This window comes from Pan paniscus, chromosome 9 (genome assembly GCF_029289425.2).
Source record: "Pan paniscus chromosome 9, NHGRI_mPanPan1-v2.0_pri, whole genome shotgun sequence".
NCBI lineage: Eukaryota > Metazoa > Chordata > Mammalia > Primates > Hominidae > Pan > Pan paniscus.
In genome coordinates, this window is record NC_073258.2 from 103,412,257 (window position 1) to 103,422,875 (window position 10,619).

At 39.4% G+C, this 10,619-nt stretch overlaps 1 protein-coding gene across 1 annotated transcript in view; it reads right to left on the reverse strand.

The window, feature by feature from the left end:
• MMP20 (matrix metallopeptidase 20) overlaps positions 1–7,335 on the reverse strand; it is a 49,774-nt gene extending 42,439 nt beyond the window's left edge. The window contains exon 1 of the mRNA XM_003828382.6: positions 7,197–7,335. Coding sequence (XP_003828430.1) covers positions 7,197–7,322 — 126 coding nt within the window. The 5' untranslated portion in view covers positions 7,323–7,335. The remainder of the gene's footprint in view (positions 1–7,196) is intronic.
• Between the last annotated feature and the right edge of the window lie 3,284 nt (positions 7,336–10,619).

Sequence of the window (10,619 nt, forward strand, 5' to 3'; positions counted from 1 at the left end):
CTCAGGTACCTAAATCCACAGATGCTCAAGTCTCTGATATAAAATGGCATAATATTTGCATACAACTTAAGTACAGCCTCCTGTATGCTTTAAATCATCTCTAAATTACTTATAATACGTACTATAATATAAATGCTATGTAAATAGTTGTTATACTGTATTGTTTAGGGAAAAGCTACCAAAAAAATGTCTGTTTTGAACATGTCTTCCCTGAAACAGATGCAACTGTCGATTTTTTCCTGAATATTTTCAATCCACAATTGTTTGATTCCATGTGTACAGATCCCATGGATACAGAGCACTGATTGTATTTAATTATATACAATTTTATATTTATATAGTATAGACATGTTTATTTATTAGATATAAATTACATATTATTAGCCTATATATTAACCATATATTACCACATATAAACTATGCAAATTGTTTACTTACATATTATACACACATATTTTTAACATATATATAAAGATAATAAGTAATTGGAAGTAACCTTAATGTCTGATGTCAGGGGATTTATTATATATATTATCCTATATTTATATGAGACAGTACTAGGCCTCTACTAAGATCAGTTTTGAAAAATAAATATTTAATGGTATGAAAGAATGCTCTTTATGTAATGGCAATATACTGAGAAAAGAAGAGGAGAAATCTTTATAAGGTTATAATAATAATTTTCTGAATAAATCATACATATACACGCATATACACACACGCACACACATACAATAATAAAAGGAAGTCTGCCTGAATATTAATGTTGATTATGTCTGGGTAATGAAATTACAGATGACTTAATTTATTCTTTATTCCTTCCTATATTCCAAAAGTTTTTACAATGAGCATGAACCATTACTGCTGGGGAAAAAATAAAAAGGAGTAAGTATCACTCATGTTTGGAGAGGGTACGCTATTTTTTCACTGCAGGATCAGCTGATCCTTTACTCCCTGCCCTTCTTGTGAGAGAAGATCACTTTCCCCATTGTTGTCCCTTGTAAAAACCTTAGGTGAGATGAGAAGCCAAGAGGAGGAAAAGGGAGAGGGAACATGGGGTGCCCAGGCTCTGAAACCTAGCCTAGGTGTTCTGAAACAAAGCTGCGACTATTTGGTTCCATTCCGTCTCTAGTTAGACCACCTTAAATACTGATATTTCTCATCTTTTTTTTTTGCAAATGAGGTTGATGGGATGAATTGTTCCTGTCTGTGCAAGTTGATGCTGTGATAATGCTTGTGGTAATGTCTGAATTATACTCCTCAGGGTTAAGCTCCGTGTATAAGACCAGGTCCTCTGTGTCTCTGAGATCATTGATTTCAAATATTTTCTTCTCCTGTTAGGTTATGTATTACACTCTACATTCTAGTTTTTGTTTCACAAAATAGGTTATATAAGGGAAGATGCTCATGATAAATTAAGTGGAAAACATGTTTGCCGTGTTTACCACTGCTATTACCACAGGAGCCATGTTTATAAACATAAGTGGTATCTAGTCACACCATCCCAGTCATATCACCAGGGCTGAGATGAGGCCAGTGGTGGGTTACCAAAAACTCCGTAATCAAGATAAATCATAATTTAATGCAGAATTAAAAAAAAACAAAATAAATGCCAAAAAAATCCATGATAAACAAAATTTCAAAATTTTAAATACAGGATGCATTCCTGCTTTGGTTGTCTCACACTAATCCTGGCCCTGAATCATAGAAAAGTATTATGAAAGATATAGTCTAAGGGACTAACAGTGGTTAAACCTTAATAATGGATTTAAGATGATATATTTTTAAAGATAGGGTTTTTACTTTTTTTTTTTTTTTTTACTATGAACCTGCGTAATTTTTATAACCAGCTGTTTGTTTCTTTAAAATATGCACAAGATGTTAGTCTTAGAGCACAAAAGGTTTCTGGCTGGTCATATAGGCAGGATTGAAATAGTACCTTTTAATGAAGTAAAAATAAAATTAGAAACTATTCCTTCTTAAAAACAAAAATTCATCACTGCAGTGATATAAACAAAATCTCTCCCTAGTTGGTGCTTCCATAAGATGTAATTCTTGTTCTAGTAAAACACTTGTCTCATTGCACCATAAACCATCACTTCCTACCAATTTCTTATCACTCTCACCTGCTTGTTTGCAACCTCCTTCCAGTCAGGCACCGTTTTGCCTTCACAGATGCAAACCCTGTGTTTGACTCAGTTCTAGGCTCAGAGTAGATGCTCAGTTAATGTTTGAGCTCTTTTTCTTTAGGCAAAATATGAAAGTATGTTTCCTTGAAGAATTATCAGATATCCTGAAGTACTGAGAGCTCAGAACTCTGGGCACTTTCTTGCTAAAGTTACTGACAAGGTTTTGGCATACTTTTCACTGTCACAATATTCTATCAGGCACTTAGGTGTGTACTTAGAATTGCTTTCATGTGATGCTCTGACACTTGCATATGTTGGCTCAGCACTTAATGTTGGCACTGGGACAAAGAATTCATAATTCACCAGAGTTGTCCCATTTCCCTCCAATCTTCCCCACTTCCTCATTGTTAAAATTGTAGAATTTTTGGGTCAATTATCAGGTGGTCCTCTCTCCACTTCTCTTCCGGTATCTGACAGATAAAAGTACAGGAGGCCAGGGGTTCCATTCCTGCAGGCTAGCAGCTTAGGTCTCCCTTCCAAGCCCTCATTCAGTGCATTTTCCTAGTGTCCTTCCTGAGACTTAAGAGTTTAAAACTCAGTTTAAGTACGCTCCAGGACAGGGTGAAACTTAAGGTACATTTCCTCAACATTTTTCTTTTTTGGCAAAGTCACTGTCAGGTTCCAGGGTCAGGTTTGGGGCCACGACTACGCTAAATGTCATGCTCAGTGTCAGGTTCCAGCCCATGCTGAGGTCTGAGGGGAATGGGTGGGTGGCAGATGGCTGAAAGAATCCTCAGGGAGGGGGTGAGGGCATAGGCAGATGAATATGGTTTTATTCAGCAGCTCTCTCATCAGCAGCTTTCTCACACTGTCCGCCCTGTTTCGGCTGCTTGAGCCGGCTGCTCCCACACACATCTGCATGGCTGGCCCACCCTTCAGGGTCAGCAGCTTAACTCTTTCTCTCTCTGGGCACAAGCCGGTTCCTGGCTCCCTCCTACCCGCCTGCAAGATGGATACCTTTGGCTCTCTATTTCTCTGGGTGAGAGGACTCCTGTACAATGTCAGCAGGGCAATTATACCTTTTACAGACAATAGTGGCTTAGAGCTAAGTGATGGCCTTCCCATGTTATGGCTACATGGCTGTGATAACAAGCGGAGATGTACGCCTGCACCCTAAACTCGCTGAGTCACGCAGGATGTTTACCTTGGCCTATGCCCGCTTGGCTGCAGCACAGCCATGTTCCTTACAGTCACACAAATAGATTTGTGAGAACTTTTAAAGCTGTCTGAAAAATCCTAGGTTCTAGTCCAGGCTGTGTCACTAACACGCTTGGGCAATTCCTTTAATTTCTTGTGGTTTCAGTTTTCTCGTCTATAGAGTGGTTTCTGCCCTACTGGCTACGTGAGTGTGAGGATCCAATGAGGTCCTCAATATGAATGCTTTTAAATGTGACAAAATACTTTCAAATGCCCTTTTACTCATTAAGTCCATGTCTGGAAACCTATCCTGAAAAAATAATTGTTTAAATTAGCTTGATGTACAAAGATGCTTATAGAAGCCTTATTCATATGGAAGTAATCTATTTGTTAAAGGAAATGGTCAAATAAATTATAACTCATATTCTGGAATATTTCTGACTGTTTAAAGTGATGTTATGAAAATAGTATAAAATCAAAATTTTCTTATGACATAATAGTTAGAAAAGTAAAAACCACATTTTGAAGACAGTAACAATTTTAAAAAGTCTTTATCATAGAAAATAAAATGGTAGTAAAAACACCTGAATTAACAGTGTGTATTTTCATTTTCTTTAGTTATGAGTTCATAATAATGTGGTAGTTAAAATTTTTATTTTTAAACATAATTTAAAAAGTATGTTTTAAATGTCATATTGACACTAATTTTGTTTAACAAACAAACAAACCCAGAATAAAATCCTGGATTATGAGAACAGGTAAGCATTTAGTCATCTTACCATTTTCAAAGCATTTAGGCAAATTAGCAAATCAGAATTTAAAGGACACAAGTGGACATTAAATAAATCAAGAAGCTGTTTATCTTTTCAAGTGTAGATTTTTTAGGGGAGGGAGAGGTGTATAGTGTTTGGAAACGTGGCCTCTCTGGTGTTTCCAGGAGCCATTTGTTCTTTCTTAGCGAGTGACCTAACAGATCACTTAGCAAGAAGAGAGCATCCCTAAGCACTCTCTCTGCTTAGCGTGACCCAGGCCCCAGGCACCAGAGGACCTGCTGGCCTCACCTGTCCTTGGGACTCCTCTGGGACCCTCTTCCCTGACCTCTGAGCTCTAGTCACATGGGCCTGATGATTGCATTCCAAGCAGCTGCTGTTTCCTCCGTCTGGACTGCCCCATCTCCAGGTCTTCACGTGACTGGCTCTTTCATGCAGCTCAGGTTCATCTCAAAGTTCACTTCCTCCGAGAGGACTTCCTGGACTACGCCATTAAAAATACTCCCTCACCAGACCACTGTCCCAGTCAGCAACTCTCTGTCAACCTGATTAACTTCTTTCCAGGCTCACTGATCACTTTCTGAAACAATCTTGTGCACTCATTGGTTGACTTGTTTATCTTCTCCCAGCACCTTCCCACCAGCTCCCTCATCCTCATGGAAGGAGCATAAGAACAGGGGCTTGATTTGTTTGATTCTCTCATATTTCTCCAGCATATGCCATGCTGTAAGCATTCAATACATGAACTTATGCTGCCTATTTTACTGCTTTTGTTTGTGATTTTATGAGGCTGATGAGGTTGTTATATAATGTTTCTATAAATTATAAGGTGGAATGTTATTAAATAATTCTTTCTTGTCATTGTGATCCTCATTAGAGGTTCGGCCAGATCATTCCAGGCTCCTAAGGAGTGATGAGTGTCCCTGCCCAGAGCTGAGGACCAGGGCCATTGCAGGCAAAGGTGCTGTGTGTCAGGTGAGGAGATGTGGACAAGTTTCCCTGCTCCTTGATCTAAGGTCTTTCTGAGAGTATGTCATAAGGGAGACAGAGAAGGGTTGATTTATTTTGGAGAGGAAGAAGTAAGGAATCACTAAATGTCCCCAACATTCCCAGGCCATGCTACTGTTTCTAAATGTGCCTAGCTGACTCCTGACCAGCTAGAATAGCAAGAATGACTCCACCCAAGAGTGTCTAGCCCAGGGGTCCCCTGCTCCTGGGCTGCACCCGGAAACAAGTCTGTGGCCTGTTAGGAACCTGGCCCCACAGCAGGAGGTGAGTGGCGGGCCAGCATTACTTCCTGAGCTCTGCCTCCTGTCAGATCAGCAGAGTCATCAGATTCGCATAGGAGCAGAACCCTATTGTGAACTGCACATGGGAGGGACCTAGGTTGCATGCTCTTTTGAGAATCTTATGCCTGATGATCTGAGGTGGAACAGTTTCATCCCAAAACCATCACCCCTCCAGCCCCCTACTTCCCACGTCCATGAAAAACTGTCTTCCATGAAACTGGTGCTTGGCTGGTCTAGCCTTATTCCTTAATAGACTGGTCAGGGGTGACTAATTTTTTCTGCAAAGGACCAATAATTAATATTCCTTGTTTCTAGGCTAACCTCTGCCATTGTGGCACAAAAGCAATCATAGACAATTTGTAAACTAAGGGGCAGGGCCAACTGTAGTTTTCCTGAACTGTGGATTAGAAGGGGGGTCTCCCAACACCTCAGATCCATTCTGGCCTCAGCATGGCTCTCCTTCTGGAGGTCACAAAACCTCTTTAGTTTCAGAATCACAGTGGCATGGGGCAGAGTAGGGAAAATTACATTTGGGAAGAAGGCACCTAAAGCTAGGTGGCATGGACAAAATACAATTGAATAAGGATCCCAGTATCCTGAGTTATTTTGAATTTAGTTCATCTAAAAGTGGGCTAAAGTCAAAAGAAGTTCAGTTCAACATGGTTGTGCTGGGCATCAGCTGTGCTGTTCATCTGCGGGGCTGATATTTAAGTGTTTAATGACTGGTATGGCCGGGGAACTGACCAGTTAATAAGGATGAGTGGCAGAAACAATCGGTAGGGACATGCCATTGCACATGGGTGCAAATCAGCTCTACGATGCAGACAGCCAAGCGGTACACAGGTGCAGCCTGGCAGTCAGGAAAGCAGCCCTGAGGCGAAGCTGGTGATCACAGATGTGCTGTAATGTTGGCAGACTCTTGAAAGAGAGGCCTGTGTGCAAAAGCATTTCCTCTACATATCTTTCACTAATGTTGGAAATTCCATCCGTAGACATCCATTTCTTTAGGTTAAGGATGCCACCCTTCTTTTAAAAACAAAACACGCTTGGAAGCATATATATATATGTAGAAATCATTTTGAGTCAAGCAGTCTTTGCGAAATATTTGAATATGGATCATTTCTATCAGACCCTTTCCAGCAGTCATAGAGGAGAGATCTCAAAAGAGGAAAATACACAAAGTTTAAGTACATAAACGTTGTACTTTGTACTTACTACATAAACTTTGTTATGTACTTTGTACATAAACTTTTACTTCATTGGGGAATATGCTTTAGGGAGAAAAGGCCTTCAAATGAGAAGTGGGTTGGCACCCAGGAAGAACTTAGTCCACTTTAAATTTTGATCACGGTTACCTTGAATATAAGAGCCATTTAAAAAGTGGAAACACAGGAAATCTCCTTGTTGTGACTGCTAAAGCTTAGCACTAAATTCACAACCTGCCTCTAGCGTGTGGATTATGCCTCGGTTTTTATTTTTCTGCTTCTATTTTTCCTCCTACATCATTCCCGGGAAGTACTTGTTTGCTCCTTTTATATTGCATGGTTTTCACAAGCCACCTGGAATTCTTTATGAAGCAAGATAGCTAGGTAGATATATACTCATGTATTTATTCAGTCATGTAACATGGTACACCTAATATGCACCAGACACCAATCAGATGGACAGAAGATAGCATCAGTTAGACTTCAATGGACTTATATAAAATGATTTTAAAAGAACAATAGAATTTTTTTCTTATTTTCTTACTATGCCCTTTTAGGTTTTCTAGGGCAGAGGAGCAAGAAGGAATTGGGCAAAAATTCACAAACCTGTGCGAGGCGGTAGTTGTTCCTCCAGGTCCTGGGGGAGGCTGCAACTAGGGAGGGGGCTGCAGTGGAAAACTTCAAAGCCATGATGAGGAAGACAGCAAGGCCAGATGCAGGGAGCACCTTCATCCCCTCACAGTAGCTTGGTAATTATATCAGCCTGGGGGATGGCAGACAGTGTACGTTTGCACTTCGACCTTGAGCTCCTTTTATAGAGTCAAACAGGTCTGGACCCTCTGAGCAAGGATGATTCATGTCTCAAACAGTAATTATACAGCTCATTTCTCTCCCTGATGATGGGGTAACACAACTGTACACAGGAATCAGGGAAAGCTTCATATTTTTTTTGTTATTTACCAAGTGGCGAAAGGAGAAAAACAGTCACTTTTAATGAAGTTGGTCAGCTAGTTACAAAAATTGAAGTAAACTTGATTGATTTGAACCCAACTCAACTGAAACATTTGATTAGTCTTCATCTGGGGGCTTTTTTTCCATTCTGATTACAGAAAAGTTAGATGATTACAGTATAATTGAATTTGTCCTCCAAGTAATCCCAAACTCCCCATGCATTCAACCCAATCGCCTGTATCTCCTGCATTCACTTCAAAATTTCTCAGTAGCAACTGCTGTTCATAATGACGGCTCTGAGACACATAAGATCCTGAATCATCAAGGCAAGATTACATTATACTGTGCTGACTTAGGGTGGAAAGTGAACTGGTAACTGTTAGAAAGCTTTTGGATGAATTAAGGCAAGAGTTACGTCTTCGTTAACCAAAACATTAGCCAGAACTCCCCAATCTCTGTGCACTCTGGTTAATTGGAGTCATATTGTTTTTCCTGGGTCTGATTAAGATGGATTTGGATCCAGAGATGATATGGTGAAATGGTGTCATATGGTGGGAAAAGCACTTAGAGTCAGACAAAGCAAGACTAAATATTTAAAAAGATATTTCCTAGCTGTGTGATGTTGGGTATGTCATTTAATCTCTGAATATCAAGTTTTTTTTTAGTCTACAAAAGACTGACAATACTACTACTATGTATAAACTTTTCAGTGTTATGGAGTAACACATATAGCATGACATCTGCAAGCACCACTTGGCATCCATTAGATGTGGATTCAAATCCTAATTTTGATTTTAGACTAGATTCAAGGTTATTCCTATAGTGAATACAGTGAATTCCTATAGTCTTTCTCACTCTGTTGCATTTTGATATGCTTTCCTTGCATGGAAGAGAAGGTGGTGGAGTTACAGCCAATGTGTGGTATCTAGTGTACAACCCCAGGCACTGAACAAGAGTTTGTCACACATTGATATGGTTTAGCTCTGTGTCCCTAACCAAATCTCATCTCGAATTGTAATCCCCATGTGTGGAGGGAGGGAGGTGATTGGATCATGTGGGTGGTTCCCTCATGCTGTTCTCATGACAATGAGTGAGTTCTCACAAGATATGATAGTTTTATAGGTGTTTGAAAGTTCCTCCGTTGATCTTCTCTCTCCTGCTGCCTTATCAAGAAGGTGCCTGCTTCCCCTTTGCCTTCCACCATGATTCTAAGTTTCCTGAGGCCTCCCCAGCCATGTAAAACTGTGAGTCAACTAAGCCTCTTTCCTTTATAAATTACCCAGTCTTGGGTATTCCTTTATAGCAGTGTGAGAATGGACTAATACACACATGCAAACAGAATTTCTGGCATGTACTGTGAGATACACGAAACATGTGTCTCAGAAGAAGAAAAAAGAAAACCACAGATTAGATTCATTCAACTAAATTGTAAGCTCTTTGAAGACTGTATTCTAAAAAATGTTACTTAATCAAGTTTGTTAAAAAAAAAGAATGAATGAATGTACAAACATATACTAATCATCGCTTTTTGGTTTCAGGAAAGGAATAGGATATTGCAATAATTTTTCAAAATTTGCATTTATATGGTCTCCTGTCTTCTAGAGCCCTATCTTCAACAGCTGCCAAAACTGAAGAAGAAACAGAATCTTTGAAACTTCCCTTCAACTGGTCATCCTCTTCCCTTTTTTTCTCCTTTAAACACTGTTCCAATTCATTATGATGGCCCCAAAGCAAAGACAGACATGGAAGTGAACATTGAAGTGGAAGGAATGACGGTAAGAAATTCTGGGACCAATAGAGAGAAAATATTCTCACCTCTAGGACTCTAAAGAGTATTCTAAGTTCCGTTTTTGGAAGCACATGGAAGTTAATAATTGCCTATAGGGTGTGATCCAGATACTTCTAGAAGGTTCCAGTATCCACTTTTCTAACACGTAAATGCAATCAATCCCAATGTTCCTAAGTGCAACATTTTAATTATCAAGTGCAAAAATTTTGAAGAGGAATAGCAATTTATGTTCTTATAAGTCATTTATATATTAGTGTGACTAAATTTCACCTCAGAGTCAGCACTAGGCAACACCTTTGACCTTTCTAGAGAGAAAATAATAGAGTAAATGCCTGGTAATTCCTCACTATAATTTCCTTTTCCTGATTTTTCTTTCTTCACAGGGGAGCAAAGGTCTGCTTTCTTTCTATCATTCTTGTATCAACTCTAAATTGAAACCCAAATCACTGAAATCTAAAAAATCACGTGAAAGCAAGTCAATGACTAAAAGAAAATGAAATGAGAGATCCTATCAGAGAAATATGAAAGGGAAAATACCACTGATTAAATAAGTTATGGGAAAAATAAATCATTACACCATTAAATGTATACGTCGACATACTGTATGTTGTTATGTGCTTATTGTCTTTCACCAGTAGAATGTAAGTCCCATAAGTGTAAGGACTATATATATTCTTTTCACAGCAGCATCTCTAGTGCATGGAACAGTCCCTAGCACAAAATAAACAGTTGTTGAATAAGTGAATGTATGAATAAGTGATTAATTAATGATTAAAGATAGAAGAAAAACAAGATTGTCCTTAGAGGGATAAATTTTAAGTCAACCCATATAATGGATCAAATGAAGGTGTGTAGCATCACCCTAAGAAACCAGAACCTTTATTAAACCCACATTATATGCCAGACATGTAGCCAAGTACCTTATGTACATTTTTCACACAACTTTATGACACGCTGTTTTTCAAGTGAAGAAATGGGCTCATGGAGGATAAATGATTTGTTAATTTCATATAGATATTAAGGCTACGGCTCCAGGATTTTCACACAGCTCTGTTAGACATTGAAGCCTGTGTTCTTAACAGTTACAGGAAGCATACGTTGGTGCCTTCGTGGAGCAGTGACTTGGGAACATGGTATTTCAAGGTGGCTGGCAGGGAGATCCCTAGGCTTATTCCAGCTGCCCTGCAGCTCCCTGGCACTCCCGTGTGTCTGGCCTGAGCAGAAGTTGGGCCGACCAGACTGCGCAAGCTCCCTGGCTGGTGATGATGTTTCTTATTGCAAATGACTCC